This window comes from Mustela putorius, unplaced genomic scaffold (assembly GCF_011764305.1).
Source record: "Mustela putorius furo isolate JIRA1106 unplaced genomic scaffold, ASM1176430v1.1 tig00000281_pilon_pilon_pilon, whole genome shotgun sequence".
NCBI lineage: Eukaryota > Metazoa > Chordata > Mammalia > Carnivora > Mustelidae > Mustela > Mustela putorius.
The window spans coordinates 15,626,309-15,644,823 of NW_025421343.1; the positions used below are offsets into that span (position 1 = coordinate 15,626,309).

Sequence of the window (18,515 nt, forward strand, 5' to 3'; positions counted from 1 at the left end):
TCAAATAAATAAATAAGTAAATAAATAGTTCTTCTTTCTGAACTTTCATTTTCTGGAGAGCTGGTTGTCTGACACTGACAATACAATAATGGTGCAATGTAGGCTATCAATGTTTTGTCAAGGTTCCCTTTTTTCTATCTCTACCACTACTTTATTTCTACCAGAAAGATCTTTAATCCTGTTGAAGTCCCAATAGTTCTTTTTTTTGCCTTTGTTTCCCTGGCCTTAGGAGAAACATTCAGCAAGAAGTTGCTGTGGCCGAGGTCACAGAGGTTGCTGCTTGTGTTTTCCTCTAGGATTTTGATGGATTCTTGTCTCACTCTGAGGTCTTTCATCCATTTTGAGTCTATTTTTGTATACTGTCTAAGAAATTGGTCCAGTTTCATTCTTATGCAAGAAGATGTCCAATTTTCCCAACATCATTTGTTGAAAAGATTTTCATTTTTTCATTGGGTATTCTTTCATCTCTGTCAAAGATTACTTGACCATAGAGTTGAGGGTCCATTTCTGCTTTCTCTATTCTGTTCTGTGGGTCTATGTGTCTGTTTTTATGCCAGTACCTTACCGTCTTGATGATGACAGCTTTGAAATAGAGCTAGAAGTCTGGAATTGTGATGCCGCCAGCTTTGATTTTCTTTTTCAATATTCCTTTGGCTATTGGGGGTCTTTTCTGGTTTCACATAAATTTTTGAATTATTTGTTCCAGAGGAAGATACAAATCAGCAGGGTGTGAGTGAGGAGATCCTGGCTTATAAGTCTCTGTGGTTCTTCCATTTGTGTAAGTTAGACAGGCATAGGAGAGGGAAGGTTCTCAGTGCTTTTGTGAGGTGTGTGTACATCTGGTCCAGGGCATTATTTATGGGTTCCTGTCCAGACAGTTTTAATTCATCCCATTAGCAAAGAAAGCCTTATGGGACAATACAGAAAGTAACTTTGTTTTAAGAGTGACCTAATTGGGGGATGGGCAGCTGGGTGGTTCAGTTAGTTGTCTGCTTTCAGCTCAGGTCATGATCCCAAGGTCCTAGAATTGAGTCCCATGTCTGGCTCTCCGTTCAGCAGGAAGCTTGCTTCTCCCTCTGCCTGCCTCTCTGCCTACTTCTGCTCTCTCTGACAGATAAATAAATAAAAATCTTAAACAAACAAACAAGCAAAAACAAACAAACAAAAAAGAGTAATGCTCTGGGGGAATCGCACCTGCACCTTTCCCTTCATGACCCAGACTACTGCCAAAACAGAGCCCACTGAGAACCAACTCATTCTCCAGACCCTGTTCCTCCTCTTCCCTCTGAAAGCCAAGCATCTTCTACAGCCAGTCAAGCCCAGGCACCTCAGAGGGCCACAGTGAGGTCTCCCAGACTCAGAAGCAGAGACCAAGACCTTCAGGATATCCAAGGGAGCACAGCAGGGCACACAGCTGGATTTTTTGTTGCTGTCTCTAACAGTGTGAGTGGATGGTTGCCCCCTGCTGGCAACAGTAATGGGCTGCATCTTAGGTCTCCAGAGCCTCTGATGGTGAGACAGTTAAGAGTTCCCACCCACATCCAGTTCCCAGGGTTTTGTGGTTGCAGAGGAAGAAGCAAATCAGCAGCAGGTGGGTGAGCGAGTCCTGCGGTCCTTCCACCTGTAGAAGCTAGGCGGGCAGAGGAGAGGGAAGGTTCTCAGGGCTTTTGGGAGTTGTGTGGACCTCTGCACCAGGACATCACTTACACATTCCTGTCCAGACAGCTTAATTCAACCCCATTACCAAAGAAAGGGGCAGTGTGGGAGGTGAATTACCTCTGTGGTAAGAATCTGCTGTACATAATTTCCATCAGCAAATCCCAACCCCGACAAGGGTGCTCTCTCTTTCCCTGGCCGCTGCCGAACTGAGCCCTTATCCATACATTAAGGTCTTTGTAAAGACCTCTGAACCTCCAAAGTGTAGGGGAACTAGAACCCCAGTGTGTGATCTGGAGCCTAGATTTATGCAAGGATGTTCAGCGAATGACAGACCCTGGCTCCCTCTAGAGAAGAGAACCGGCCTCCACTTACCTATAAAACTGAGCTAAAACATTTACCTTTCCCTCTGATACTGAATGATACACAGCCCTTCGCTCATTAGCATGACAATACATTTAGGTCTCTACCCCATGCTGGTTTTAAAAGGATCCTAAGTTTTGAGGGGCTAAAATATATATTCCATTGATTTCCACTCTAATTCTTGTATTTCCTTCATTCTGCCTGCTTGGATTTTGTTTGCTCTTTATTTTCTAGGTTCTTAGGGTAGGAGCTTAGGCTATTCATATGGTTCTTTCTTTCCTAATTCAGGCATTTTTCAAAATACATGCCTAATATTATTTGTTTATCCATTTATTACACATTAAACACAAAGCTGAGAGAAACATTGGCTATTTCTTCCATTCGGAAGCAACAGGAGAAATATGAGAAGCTAGAAGGGAAACATGGCCCTGAGGGGTGGGTCTGATGCTGTTCATGATCCATTACCTGGGGAGATTTTGTATTTGATGTTCTAGGCACCAGAGATTCTTGGGAGAAAGAGAATGGAAATACACAAACAAAAAAGCCTTACGTAAGTGTGACAGTTGTAGCAGACAGAACTTGGTGGGGGGGCATGACACCTACAGCGCAGGGTTCATGCCCTCTCATTCAGTGTGGGCAGAGCCTGTGACTTCTTTCAAGCCCATACAATTTGCAGAAGGAAAGGGATTTGGCAGATGTAACTACCATTCCAAATCAGTTGATTCTGAGTTAATTAAAATGGAAATAATGCTGGGTGCACCTCACTAAATCAGGACGAAGCCCTTAGGGAGGAACTAAGATCTCTTTCTTGTGGATGGATTTCCCCTTGCTGGTATGATTAGTAAGGATATCATATGTCAGGAACTTTGAGTGGCCTCTAGGACATTGATATGACCTCTGGCCTGCAACACCAAAAGACAGGACCTTTGGTCAGATAGTCACAAAGAAAAGAATTCTTCCCACAACCTGAAAAGACCTTGGAAACAGATTCTTCAAGCCTCTGGATGAGAAGGGAGTCTGGCCAGCACCTTGTTTCATCCTGGAAGTCCCCAAGAAGAGAACCCTGCTCCCCCTTGGGGAGGATGTTAGGTCCCTTATTAAACAAAATGAGACTGAGACAAAGTGAAAGTTATTTAAAGCTTTATTTTATGATATAGAAATCGGACTGATCAGCCAGGGAACGAAACTGAAACAAAGTTAAAGTTATGCAAAGCTCTATTCTATGCCAAGCATCAGAAGTCATACTGACCAACCAGGGCTGTCTCTGTAGAGAAAAACCACCCCCAGCTTACAGGCTCAAGAATTGACTGACCGACTGGTCAGGGCCATCTCTGAAGAGAAAGACCCCTCCCAATCTTAAAGGCTACCTTTTACTGGGTGAAACTGCAACCCATATCTTATGATCTCAACCCACTGGGTGTGTCTCTTGTTGATTGGCTAGTTTCATCCAGTCTGGTGATGTGTTATTCAAGATTACCCCATACCAGGAACTGTTACAAACAGTACTTTGGGGGAAGGCTTAGTCAATTAACATATTCTGTGTAAATAATAAGATCCTCGTCCTTCCCAAATAGAGTCATTTTGGTTTGGGCAAGACCTTGTCACTGTTACAAACAGTATGTCGTACTGATTAGATGTCTCCATCTGGCCTGACTCATCCTTGTATTCTGAGTTCTGTTATCAGGAACTAGCCGACTACATTTTACTGGTTTCCTGGACTTGTTTCTAAGTAAGTTTCTCTAGAGGGGAGAGTCAGTTTAAGTTTACTGCACAAATAACAAAATGGCTATTTACCCAAGATGAAGTTGCTCTGGCTAAATAGGTCCTTACAGAGAATACAGAAGCCCAAAGGAGGCCAAGGTAGGGGTGGTGATGGATGTGAAACTGACTCAGCACACTCAGGCTTCTTCTGGAGTTCATTCTACCTGTAATGTTCTACAAAACAAAAAAAGAAGACAAGATAAGACCTTGGCCAGATACATGATGGGTCTCATAGAAAAAGGACCTAAAAATCGGACAAGGAGAAAAGGACAAGTAAATATATCTAGGACAGAAGAAGTCATTTTTGAGAAAGACAAAGAGATGGAGAAACCTGAATCAAAGGAACACAGACAATTACATACAGTTCTTAGTTTCTGAACAACATGGGGAGGTTACTATGTGAGCCCCATAGTCATATGATTGTTAAATTATAAAACAAGTTATGTGGAAAACACGAACACACAGACACATGTCAGCCTGAGATCCTCCTCTCTCATAGTCTGACCCTTTTACCCAAACCACCCAGAGACCCTGGGTCACGAGGAGAAGTACCAAAGGGAGTTGAGCATCAAGGCGCAGCTGCCTGGGGAGGATTTTGTTTACACCCAGAGCACTGTGGGAGGCGTCTCCTTACTCTACTGGCAGTAATAACTGGCAGCATCACCATCCTCCACGGGATCAATCGTGAGACTGAATTCAGTCCCAGATGCATCGCCACTGAATCAGGCCAGGACCCCAGACACTCGACTGGATGCTTTATAAGTCAGGATTCTTGGATGTGCTGTCCTAATTTTTGTTGATACCATAAAATAAAGTGGGTATGCCCAAAATGTCACCGACTTTCTGACTGGTCTTACAAGAGATGGTGGCCCTCTGCCCTGGAGACACAGTCAAAGAGTCTGGAGACTGGGTCAGCACAATGTTCCCAGTGCAGCCTGGAATGGGAAACACAACAAATTTGACAGAGGTACTGAGAGTATCCCAGTGGAGGCCCACAGCACTGATGACCTTGTAGTCAAAGTCATGGATAACACTCTGAACCAGAGGAACCAGAAAATAGAAGGGAACTGGGCAATGGAACTCCACACCAAATGTTTGATTCCAGCCACCAAGAACCCAGAGACACTGAAAGCATCGAAGCCACAGTCAGTTTGCCCATCATTTCTCCCTGTGTCCCTCTCTAGCCTGGAGCCCAGAGCACCAAGATCCACAGCGGGGGATCCCCAGACCCCATCTATGAGAGCTGGACTACAGGCTGTTCCATGGAGTCCTTGACCAGCTGCTTTTAAGGATATTGAGAACAGCCTGCAGTTTTGTCTAATGATACAACATGCAAATCAGCTCAGAAGAGCTTGAGGTTGTAGAAAAAAGGGACATCTGCTCTCAGAGAACCCTGTGGGACTTGGGGTGGCCAGAAATTTCCATGTATAGCTCAAGCAATCCCAAGGGATTTAGGGACCAGTTTCTTAAATATTTGCCTCCTAGTTTGATGCCACGTGGGGGAGTGCCCTGGGCTGTCCTACTGTGAGGAAATAGGTTACTTCAGGAACACTTTTAATCCCAGAATTACCACAATAATGTATTTCACGTTGTGATTATTGTCAGGAAGAGAAAGCTGTAGTATTATAAAAGAGTGAACTAGGGTGGCCTGGTTCCAATGGAGAGAGGAAGTCGGTCCCCCTGAGTAAGAGACCTTCACATGAAGTCCTGACATGTCCTCAGGAGCTGGAAAGGGTGAGAGGGCTGAGCATGGAACCTTGGTGAAGGCTGGGAACAGACACTAATCAAGGAACTTGCCTCAGTGTGTATAAGCCCAGGACTCTATCTGCTCAGTCCTAGAAACCAATGTCCTGTCTTCCTGAAGCCCTCCCAGGCAGAGCAGTCACTTCTGCTCAGAGTGGAGAACCCCCTATGCCCAACTTCACCTTCACCCTGCCTCTAACATTGACATGTCATGTGCACGTACTGTGATAAAGCCCAGAAGACAAACCCGCATCTCAGGGGTGCTGCGTGGCTCAGTTGGTTGAGCCTCTGCCTTTAGCTCCAGCCATGGTCATGGGTTGCTGGCCCTGAATGCCCAAGGGATGACTTTAAAGAAAAAGGCAACAAGTGGTGAAGAGGTGCTGAGGCACAGTGTCCCGTGTTTCTAAAGTGACAGGGTTGAAGAGTGAGGGAATCAGAGCCCGTGAGTGGCTCATTCTGCTGAGCATCTGACTCTTGGTTTCAGCTCAGGTCATGATTTCAGGCATGTGAGATGGAGCACGCATCAACAGGGTGTCTGCCTGAGAGTCTCCCCATCTCCCTCAGCCCCTCCTCACTAACAATAAATAGATAGATTTAAAAAAAAAAAAAAGAATGAGAGAATAGCCTTTGTGAGAATGAGTACGCCTGGGAGAAATGGAGAAGAGAGAGAAGGGAGGTAGGAAAGGAGCTGGAGCAGAAATGAATGTCCAGGACTCTGCCCAGGAAGGCTGGGAAACAGGGCCCATGGAAAGAAAAAGCGAGAGGGACACTACCTTCCACGTGGGAGATTCTGAATAGGAGAGCTCAAAGGTTTCATCCTGGGAAGGTTCGGAGTGGGTGGGTGATGGAGAATGAAGAAAAGGGAATAAGGAAATAATAGAGAAATGTCCAGGTCCAAGAGGAGCAGGAAGGGAGAACTGATCCACAGTGTGTAACATTCCTGGCCCTTTGTCAGAGGCTAAGGACAGACCTTTCTGGCTCACTCCTGCTGTGGGACCCTGGGAAAGATGCAGCTTCCTGGGGCACAAAAACTCCCGACAGTATCCCTAAGATATCTTCATAGCATTTGTCTTCACTAACCTCCCACAAAAAGGGATGCAGGAGTTAAGTTAAGTGCTTAAGTTGCTGCCTTCAGCTCAGGTAATGTTCCCAGCATCCTTGGATCAAGTTCCGCATCAGGCTCCCTGTTCAGAAGGGAGCCTGCTTCTCCCTCTGCCTCCTGCTCCCCCTGCTTGTGTTCTCTCCCTCTATGGAAAATTAATAAATACAATATTAAGGAAAAAAAAGGTGGTGGGGGGAGATGCAGGAAAGTCCACTCCCTTCGTTTTCTGCTGGGCCATACAAGCCCTGCAAGGAGTAAGTCAGGAGACGTGACTTCTCAGGCAGATAGGGGAACGCACATGTTCAGGGCTGACCGAAGAGGAAGCAGCTGGTGCAGCAAAGCCTCCCTGACCCACAGCCCCGGGGAGCAGGTTTGTGTTCGAGGCTGAAGCACTGTGGGCGGAGAGCTATAAGCCTGCTGGCAGTAATAGCTTCCCACATCTTCGGCCTGGAGGTTGCTGATGGTGAGGGTGAAGTCTGTCCCAGACCCACTGCCACTGAACCGGTCTGGGATGCCCGTGGCCCTGCTGGATGCATCATAGATGAGGAGCCTGGGAGACTGCCCAGGTTTCTGCTGGTACCAGTTTACATAGTTGCTAACACTCTGACTGGCTTTGCAGTTCAGGGTGACCCGTTGACCTGGAGACACAGCCAGGGAGCCTGGAGACTGAGTCATCGTGATTTCCCCATGGGAACCTGCAATCAGAAAAATGGTGATACAGACACACTTTATCCCAGTCACACTGAAATATGTCAGTGCAAATGTGCTTCCTAATGGTACCACATGTCAGTACATCATTGGTTCTGTTTTGGAAGTAACCAGTGTTTCTCATTATATATCTTAAAAAATTACTTAAAAGGACACTACTCCGGAAGCATTATGACCCTTTTCAGCTTCTCACCTGAGACCCACAGCAACAAGCAGAGGAGGACTGGCCTCTGTGACGTCATCTTCCTACCCCTGCCTGCCTGATGCAGCTCAGCTGTCCTAGCAAAGTTCCCTTTTATACAGCCTGAGCCTCTGGTCTGGGCCTGGAGGGGCTTATGCAAAGCAGTCAGGGGGAACAGAAGCAAATCTCACAAGCAGAGGGTTGTGAAAGTGCCCAGTGGAAATGTAAGGAGCCAAAAATAACTCCAAAACAGAGTTTACAACAGGAACACACAAAAGTCAACTAAGAAGCTCTGAGAACAACTTAGTTCTAAAATGACAAACTACTACAAGATCAAATGAGGAGCTTCCATTTTCAATTAAAAATGTCTTTAAATGGGTTCAGTGTCCAGAAAGGATGAACTTGGCTCTTCATATCAATAACCCTGGTAAAATAACCAAACATGCTGGGAAACAAATAATGGGAGGCAGGAAGGGGCAAAAGAATTGGAAGGTACAAAAAGAAAGTGGAGAACTTTGGGCCCAGCTTTTTATAAAACATCTGACTGGAAAACATCAAGCTCTGAAGCCATTTTTCTCCTGCAGATGGGTAAGGACGTGGCAAACAGTTGAGCTCGGGTCCTGGAGTTGTGCAAGGGCCAGAGAGATGGAAGAGATGGAAGACAGGCCCAGAATTTCTTCTCTCGGGGGGACATGTGGGACCCTCATTGGACCTAGGGGAAGTCTGAATCCTGATTTTCAGTTATTCTATCTTTTCAGTTCAATATTTCTGTTTTGTGTTGAATTAGTCAATGAATGAAATCTAGGTGCCAGGTGCCTTCAGGAAAATTCAGTTCCCTCCAGTGGTTTGAGAAGTCAGCACAGGGTTGATTGGGCACCATATAAACTTCCTGCACCTGTTCCTCCTCCTGCTTTTTCTTCTTAAGCAGAGGGAAGGGGGCAGGGGTGAGATTCCCTTAAGACTCAGAGCAGGCAGTCCCGGTGAGGAGTGCAGAGGCTGTGGAGACTTCGGGCGCACTGCAAGTCCAACCACAACACTTCTGCCATCTCTCCTCTGAGTGGGGCACATGCCTAAGGCTTCCTCTATCTGGTGGCACTCTGGCTGTTCCGTGGGTCCCCGTGGCCGCTGAACCTCTTTGTGACATGAGCCATTTCCTAAACCCAGACAAAGCCTGTATCCAGTAGACCCTACCTGGGGATCCACACCTCACCCTCACAATATGTTGATTCGCCCATCCTTCCGCCCCTCAATTTGCCTCTGATGATAGGTAATTTTAAGTGTCAACAGAAGAAGGCCAGGATGCCCAGTGGGGTGTTCACTGCCAGTTTTGATGTTGCTGCCAAGGTGTTTTTTAATGTGATGAACATCTACATCAGTAGTCCTTATCACAACGCAAAGTCCCCAGCCATGCTGCACAAAAGATTCACTACAGCCCTGTTTTGGCTTCAAAAAGGAAAGAAAATTTTATTATTATTATAGCAAAACCAATAGAAACAGAAGAGGAAAGGAATCTCCACATACAGGAAGGGAATAGTAGGCAAGAAATGAGAATAAGGCTACTCTACCTCATAACAGGTATTTACAACACCCCACCTCAGCTGTGGGGAAGCCTGGTGGAGACAGACAGGCTGGAGTCCCAACTGAGAGGCCTGAATGGAGCATCCTCTCCCCAAGGGACACTTGCTGGGGATCATCGCCATAAGGGCCATATTTATAGAGTAAATAATAAGGTTTGAAATTAAACATTTGTTCACCTATGTGCAGTTTGGAGCAAGCCACATGTCCACATTGTCATGTTTCTGTATTTTCAAGGAGCGCAAGCTATGTGCGTCTGCCTCCCCTCCTGGATCCCATTCTAGAGGACCAGCCCTGCCTGGAGCGGGAGGGGATGGGAGACAAGGCTATAGCTCTTGGCATCCAGAACAGAAGGGCTGTACCTGGAGGCCGATATCCCTAATAAACATAGATGCAAAAATCCTCCACAAAATATTAGCAAACCAAATTCAACAATACATTAAAGGGATCATACACCATGATCAAGTAGGATTTATTCCAGAGATGAAAGTATGGTTCAATATCCATAAATCATTCAGCATGATAGATCACATTAACAAAATTAAGGGTAAAAATCATAAGATTTTCTCAACAGATGCAGAAAAACTATTTGATAAAATTCAGTATCTATTTACCCCCCCCAAAAAAACCCCCAAAAAACAAAAACCATGAAACACCAAAGATTATAGAGGATATGGAGAAGGGGGATATGGAGAGGATAAGGAGAAACGCCCTCAGGTGTTGTTGTTGGGGATGTAAATTGGTGCAGCCACCATGGAAAACAGTATGGAGTTTCCTCAAAAGCTTAACAATAGAACCACCCTATGATCCAGCTATTCCACTACTGGGTATTTTAAAATATACATGCGCCACTGAGCCTATTGCAGCATTATTAAAACAGCCACGATATGGAAACCCTAAGTGTCCACTGATGGATAAATGGATAAAGAAGATGTGCTATACATGTGTACGCACGCAATAAAATACTACTCAGCCATGAAAGGGAAGGGAATCCTGCCATTTGGGACAACATGGATGAAACTTGAAAGTAATATGCTAAGTGAAATAATGAAGAGAGAGAAAGATATTATGTATAATATCACTTCCATGTGGAATCTAAAAAAGCCAAATACATAGAAACAGAGACTAGATTGGTGGTTACCAGGGACTGGGTGGTGAGATACATAGGGAAGATGTTGATCACAGGGTACAAACTTCTGTGTATAAAATAATTTCTGATGGTCTCATGTACAGCATGGAGACTGTAGTTAACAGTATTATATTCTACTGGAAGGTCACTAAGAGATTAGACCTTCAATGTTCTCACCACAAAAAGTGAATAAGTAAAACAAGAAAGATAAGTATGTGCAGTGAAGGTTGCGTTAACTATCCTTATGTTAGTAACCATTTAACAAAAGATCATTATCAGATTATGTAAAACTTAAACTTACACAATGTTATATGTCAATTATATCTAGAAAAAAAAAATGTTGACATCATTTCCTTCTGGTCCACATGGTTTCTGAATAGAAATCCTCTGCCATTCAAGGTGTTTTCCTCTCTGGGTAAGTGATTTTTCTCTTTCAGCTTATGACATTTTTTCCCTTTTCCTTTAGTGCTCAGAAATTTTAGTACGATGGGTCTTGACATATATTCTTCACGATTCTGCTGTTGGGGGTCTGCTAAATGTGAAAAATTTTCAACAATTATTCATTCAAAATGTTTTTCATCTCCATCCTCTCTCCCCACTCTTTCTAGGATTCCAGTGGCACAAATGTCAGATCTTCTATTGGGCCCCATGTATCCCAGATACTCTGGGGTTTTGTTGTTGTTGGTTTTGAATTGGGGGTTTTGTTTTGTTTTGTTTTGAGCTTAGTTTCTCTTTTTGGTTTAGATTGGGTTATTTCTGGTCTTTCTTCCTTTCTTCTTCCACTCTCCTCATTCCAGACTCTTCCTAGCCAGCCGCCCCGTAGGGCATCCTTGTCCTTACTTCAGGCCACTTCCCCAGCCTCATTAAGTCAATGACCATTTGGGCTCTTTGAGCACCTACTAACTAAACATCTTATGACATTGCGGGATGGTATGGGAGCTGTGCAGTTTACCTTACATGAACATATCATGCGAACCTGGGCAGAATCTGGAGTCCTTGCTCTGCTAATAGCTGGTTGGCAGGCCTGTGTCTTTAATCAGATGTCTTAGGAAACAAAGACAGGAAAGCTATTACAATGCAGTAAGGAGTTTTTATTATGTGCATAGTACCCTGGAAACGGAACACACAGCATACCACCCAGCAACACAGGTAGTAGGAAGGTGAAAAGAGCAGATGGAGAGAAGTACAGCTGGCTTGTATTTTTTACTGCATATTTCATGAGAAGTAATGGAGAAGCAAAGGCAACAAGCTACTTAGACATGAGGTTGGAGAGTTTGAAAATTTCAGCGGGCTGCAGACTATAGGTGTGCCCCTTGTCCTCTGGTACCCATGGGGGTTTGGGTAGAAGGAAATGTCACAGATTGCTGGTCTCATTGAAAGGAAGAGAGTAAGGATTGGGGCTCAGGATTGTCTGGCTTGCATATCAAACCTATGCCCTTGGGCAAGTCTTTTACTGCCTCTGGGAATTAGCTAATTTTGGAAGAGGCAGTGCCTTCCTGGCTGGAGCAACAAGAATGCAGAAATAAGAAGATAAGAAATAAGAAAATGCATTAAATATAAAGTCTCATGAGGCTAGAAATAGGAGCTCATGCAGGGGTGTTTGGTCAAGAGTGGTGAGTATTGCGGTGATCTGAAACTCTTGTCCCATAAATTAAGTTTGCCCACTAAATCTGCTTGGGTCCAATACTAAATACTAAATAATTAAATACTTTCTTCTTCCTGAGTTGACTGCTGCTGGGCTCCACCCAATCTTACAATCTGGTGTGTCTGACATTTCTGATTTAGGAGGAACAGCTCTGTCACACAGTTAATTAATGTGCTGTAATCAGGTCTAACAGGGCCTGAGCTATGCTGGGAACTACTTGTTGAACAGTGAATAGGTTGTTTTAGAGAAGGGCCAAGTCTTGCCAAGGAACCCGGAAGTCTCTGCTAGGACTCTTCCACTGGGCTTGCCAGAGTGTGCACACAATCCTTCCCGGACATAGATACAATAACCAAACAACAATAAGAGAGGTCTTAGGTCCCACATGATAGGGCCCCTTGCATCATGACCTAAACCTGATACAGAGCCCATCCTGGCTCTGCACCCACTCTACTTGAGTGACTTCGAAAATGGCTGAAAAACAGAATGGTGTAGCTTATCCAAGTGTGGATTGTGCTGTCTCAACACTCAACACTCAACAAGGGGCTGTGTTTCAACCTCAGTGGTCAGAAGTACAAGTTACAAGTACTTGTCCTTTACCTCAGAGATGATTTGCCTGCATTCCTCAGATATCTGGACCCCTAACATAGCTACCAGGGAAGGGGGCCACATGAATTTTTGTAGGCTTTGCATCCCACTGTTGGAACACATGTATTTTTGCAAGTTAGCGAAGTCCTCACTATTTCTCATTCATGGTGGGCAATTAACAGGATATAATTGATAGAGTATGGTCTGGCGGGAAGCTCTGGGGGATGTTTATACAACACACTGGAGCAGAGAGCAGGGAGTTAACATAGTCCTAGGCGGAGACTGAGGATGTGACCCCCTCTTCACTGCCAGTGAAAGGGAATTCTATCAGAGGACTGCATTACATCACATGCCATGCCCCCCTGCTGGTAGACCTTGTAGTTGGCCCAGCAGGGGGTAAGCATATTCAAAACCTCCACATGCAATTGCTGGGTCTCCCTGATATGAGGAAGTGGTGATGCAACATGGGGGCTTAAATGGGTAGAAGAAGAATCAATGAAACAAGATGGAATTGGGAGGGAGACAAACCATAAGTGACTCAATCTCACAAAACAAACTGAGGGTTGCTGGGGGGAGGGGGGTTGGGAGAAGGGGGTGGGATTATGGACATTGGGGAGGGTATGTGCTTGGTGAGTGCTGTGAAGTGTGTGAACTCGGTGATTCACAGACCTGTACCCCTGGGGATAAAACTATATGTTTATAAAAAATTAAAAATTAAAAAACAAAAACAAAAAACCTCCACATGGCCAGAAGAGGGAGACTTAGGACACACAGAGAGAATGGGTCTTGGTGGGGTGATTCTTTTGACAAACTTAATTTTTGAGTACTTAAACAATTGGAATGCCCCATAGTTTGCATATCTTCTTCCTCTTAGATCTTATGTGTTTCTGCCTCTCAGAGTCTTGTAACAGAGTCTCTGGGTGTGTGGCATGAACACATTGGACCCATCAAAAGCAGCAAGATGGTGACTCCATCACAGCTTCTTGGCCTTCTGCTCCTCTGGGTTCCAGGTGAGAATATTTAGACAAAGGAGGTTAAAGTGGGGGTATGATTTTCCATCCCTGATTTTCTTTCTTCATTGGGAATCCTTCCACAGATGAATTTGGCTTATTTTAAAAATGAGTAGTATTCTCTGTCCTAACTCATTAGATACTGGTGACTTCCAAGTACATACCCTGAGGTTCTGCTAATGTTTCCTTTCTTGTTTAAGCCTCCCATGGTGAGATTGTGCTGACCCAGTCTCCTGCTGTCCTGTCCATGGCTCCAAAAGAAGGAGTCACCTCACCTGCCGGACCAGTCAGAACATTAACAAGCAGTTAGCCTGGTATCAGCAGGAGCCAGGGAGAGCTCCTAAGTTCCTGATCTATGCAGCATCAAGTTGGAAACTGGGGTCCCATCACGGTTCAGTGGCAGTGGGTCGGGGCCAGACTTCACCCTCACCATCAACAGCCTGGAGCCTGAAGATTCTTGGACCTACTACTGCCTGCAGTCTAACAGCTACCTGCCCACAGTGTTACAGGTCAGAGCATAAACCACCAAGGAAGCAGATGTGAGGGGATCGGCTGCCCCTGCTGCTCCTCTGATGCCTGCACCTGCTCAGACAGTTTCTCAGTGGCAGCCCCACTTTGGACATCACTGGAGGCTTTGGGAGAAGGGCAAGGAGGCTCCCAGGCCCCCTGACTGACTCCCTTTCCCCCAGATCATTACACCTGAGGAGTCTGGGTGATGGCATCTGCTGGAGTTTGTACAAAAAAGAGAAGCCACTCTAGGTATTCCGAGCACAAATTGCTTCCTATAATGAAGTAATGTCTGAATGTCACTCTTTCAAAGGCCTTGAGATATAATAAGGAAGATAGACACTAGAAACATTGATTTCTCGGTGATTCCCAGTAAGTCAGAGAATTTATACCATTGGAGATACAGGCTGCCTAACCACACGGTCCTCAGGCCTGTCTAGGAGAGCCAGGGATGAAGCGGCTGATGCTGTAGCCACCGCAGCCCCTCCCCAGATGATTCTCTGGTCCTTCACTCATCACTCACCTGCCTGCAGGTGCTGATGGAAGACATTGAATCCTCCTCTTCTGACCTCCAGATCTAGGATAAGGTGTCTTGTGAGCAACTCTGTAGGGAACCATAGGGAAAGGGGGCTCTGGGAAATGCGCTTCCAGAAGTGATGGTGGTGACGGGGAGCTGAGAGAAGACAGCCTGGGATGGTCACTGTTTTTACATCTCTCAGAAGTTGGCCAGTTAGAGAAGGCCCCAGACCATGTTTGAACATGCTTCCAGCCTCCATCATTAGGTCTGAATTCATAACAAGGAGATTTTGTTAAGTGGCTGAAGGCACAGAAGAATGAGGAAATTTTGTCATGTGTATAGAAATAACTTGACAATGAAGGACTTCCGTGATTAAAAAAAACTAAATGTGGATTAAGCATTGTTTTTTCTTAATATAAGAATACCTTGTTGCTTAAAATTCTCTGTTAATGAGAGCATCAACGACAACCCTGAAAGCTTGTGACACATGAAAAATAACTGTCTCCACCTGACACCTGCTCACATGGCTCTCCATTTTCACAAGATGGCAGGAGAGCTGTGTGAGATTTAAGATGCTCTGTTGTACAACATTTTTACTTATCCTAAAGTAGTCTCTCTTTAATTTTCTGTTTTCATTTAAGACATTTCTATTGAAAGCCATCTGTTCAATTAAAGCCACATGTTGAAAACCCCTCCAATTTAACTTTCTAATTCATATAAAATTAAATTACAAACTTTTTTGTAGACTACAAATATTGAAAAAATATAACTATTTGGAAACAGCATAATCATGTATCTTAAAAATTAAATAGAATAATGATTTGTAGAATTTAAAGAATTACAAAGACCACAGTAAGAATAAATCAAAATTATATGCAATTCTTTCAGAATAACTGGACTTAGACTTGCTTGTTTTCTGGCTTCTATACCCTCCTACAGCTTGCCATGAGAATGATGTGCCATGAGTAGTCACCACACTCTCACTTGGTCCCAGATCAACCACAATCCATAGGCTAAAGAACCATGCATCTCCCTGCACAAGAACCACACAGCTGAGCCCTGTTTACCTTATCCAAATTATTGTCACCCTGAACATCAATGACTATAGAAACAAATGGTTAGTATGACAAGCCACTAAGTTTTTGACTGTTTTGTTAAAATAGTGTGTAAAATCTGACTATTACAATTTTTACACATCTTCACATAAAAATTGATCTCTTTTATTAAACCCAATGGCATAAAAAGGAATACTTGGAAATCCATTATAAGAAGATGCAAAACAAAGAAATGTTTAAAAATATTTGAATTAAATGTGTAAAATTTACCCCATTGTAGAGACATGTAACTGAGATTACTTTGAGTAATAGTGACAAATTGCATAGATCATTCAGACTTATTAAATGTGATTAAATCTAAAGTTCATTCATACATATCCATTCATATATATGTGAATGTATGTCCCCATGCATATATATGTATATATGTATAATATACATACATGTAGATATAATTCTCACAAACAACTGACTAACTCCTCCATCAGGCTGACACACGCAAAATCATCAGGTTATGTCCCAGCTGTAATGAAAGGATGTTTGGTAAAGTGATGCCCCAAGCAGCTCTGACCCTGCACCCTCTTCCACAAGACTGTGGTTCACCGAAGACCCCAGAAAATGTCTGTCATGGGTACACGTGACCGCTAGACATTTAAACGGTTACCCAGTTCCTGCTATTCTCACCTACAGAATCTCTTCTTGAACTGCAGAGTCATGGCTGTGGATGCCAAGCATAAAAGCAAAGGGAGAAACACAACTTCTCATAGAGCTAGCAAGGAACCAGAACCCCTGATAGCAACTGTTTACACATCATGAGGAAGCCTCTATATGGGAAGGAGCCTTCTGAGCATCATAGAAAAAAGGCAATGTAGAAGCAAACATTACAAAATGAAATATTATTGTTCTGTCCCATCCTCTTAGGAAGTGCTTCTCTAAGAAATTTCTTTATTGTTATGGAGTATGTGTGTGTATCTATTTGTCTGAATGTCTGTCTGTGTGTCTTTCTGGGGAGAGAGAGAGAAGTATGATCGACACTCACCAGATTGTAACAAATGGTTACCACGAAGGGCATCCTCACTGCATAAATTCTGAAACATAATTTCTGTCTTTGTCCCTATTCTCTTCCTCAGGACTATGACTTCTCTACTTGTGAGTGAGATTCTTTCCTACCTTTGTAGGTTTTTTACATTCATCTTCACATAGAGTATAATACAGGAGGTCCCAGGATGAGTTTAATTCATTTTAAATTATTACTGAATTGTTTTAAATGATTAACTTGAAAGCACCAAATCCCAAAGACTCTTGAACCATCTCCAGTTCATCCTGGGATTTGGAGATCACCAGTCTCAGCTGGAGTGGAAGTGGGACCTTTTTTCTCCTGGTCATTCATTAGCTGACAGGAATCCAGGCAGGATGGCCATTCACCTCCAGAATGGACTCTGTACATGCGTGCCTGTATCATCAGGGTCTCTGGAGCTGTCTCAGAAGGCAGGGCTATGAGCACTGTGTCCTGCCACAGATCCTGATTATTGCAGAGAGATCCTGTTTCCCACACAGGCAGTAAGGAATTTGTCTCTGTTAGTATCCCTCCAAACACAGCAGGCATTTTAAGTTACTGCACTCCCAGTAGAGGGACCTGCACCCAGCCTTTGGCCCTTTCCACTCTGCCACACCCACCACGGGATTTGCATATTGTCCCTTGGGGAGGACCTTGCCTTGGAAGTCTGACATAAAGGTCAGCTCTGAGCTTGTTTTTACTTACTAGGACTCATCAGTTCAGCTTCTCAAAATGAGGTTCCCTTCTCAGCTCCTGGGGCTGATGATGCTCTGGGTCCCAGGTAAGAGCAGATGGGGGAAGAGATGGAAGATTGGGGTGGGGAGGGTGAGCTGTCTGGGTTCTATTACTTCCTACATGTGTTCTGTTCAGGGGTGAGATTACCCTCCAAGGGGGAAATTTAATTTTGATATCTGTGAAAATTATGAGGAAACTAAAGGGGAAAAAGAACTGCTTTAGTGAGATGGTGAAAAAAAAAATTGTGGCCACTCTGTGCCCTGCAATTCTTGGGTTCTCCATGGTGATTGGATATATTTAGAGTAGGACTCAATTCACAAAATGTGATTTATCCCAACATAAATGAAATTTAATATAAGAGATATGGTTTATAATATTTCTCCATAACCTGTAGTTATCTCTCATGATTTTAGGATCCAGTGGGGAAATCATGATGACACAGACCCCACTGTCCCTGTCTGTCACCCCCGGAGAGCCGGCCTCCATCTCCTGCAGGGCCAGTCAGAGCCTCGTACACAGTAATGGAAACACCTATTTGAGTTGGTTCCGGCAGAAGCCAGGCCAGTCCCCACAGGGCCTGATCTACAAGGTTTCCAACCGTTTCACTGGGGTCCCAGACAGGTTCAGTGGCAGCGGGTCAGGGACAGATTTCACGCTGAGAATCAGCAGGGTGGAGGCTGACGATGCGGGAGTTTATTACTGCGGGCAAGGTACACATGTTCCTCCCACAGTGGTTCAGGCCCGAACATAAACCTCTGTTTGGCGGTCCCCACTGGGCACATGTGTTGCCTGAGCAGGGAGCAGGCACAGGAGAGGCTCTGAGCTGGGGTCAGAGGCAGGTGCTGGGGAACTCAAGGCAGTAACATGCAGCTGAGTGCTCTGGACCGAGTCCCGACCCCTGGGTGCCAACAGCCTCAGCAGGGCACAACCAGCTCTGGAAGGAAAATGATCAGCCTGTGGTCTGAGGGGTGAGCTGCCAGAGAAGGCTGCCCTGAACCTCACCCTGACCCCAGCCTATATGCTTGGGTCAGGGACAGTTACCCAGCCTTAGCATCAGAAACCTGAGCCATTCATGGCACAACGAGAAGTTCCATACATTTTTGAGCTAATGAATTTTGAGATATTTTCAACAGGATAATATTTGGTATCATTCACGAATTAGTATGTTTTCTACTTCCACTCTCTC

The 18,515-nt window shown here is 44.5% G+C and overlaps 1 pseudogene and 1 gene segment (V, D, J or C); both read left to right on the top strand.

The window, feature by feature from the left end:
- The first annotated feature begins 13,344 nt into the window (after positions 1-13,344).
- On the top strand, positions 13,345-15,253 carry LOC106004810 (annotated as a pseudogene).
- Positions 15,254-17,283: 2,030 nt separating this feature from the next.
- LOC106004753 lies at positions 17,284-18,099 on the top strand. The segment is given in 2 exon segments: positions 17,284-17,375; positions 17,743-18,099. Coding segments are annotated over 2 exon segments (387 nt in total).
- The last annotated feature ends 416 nt before the right edge of the window (positions 18,100-18,515 follow it).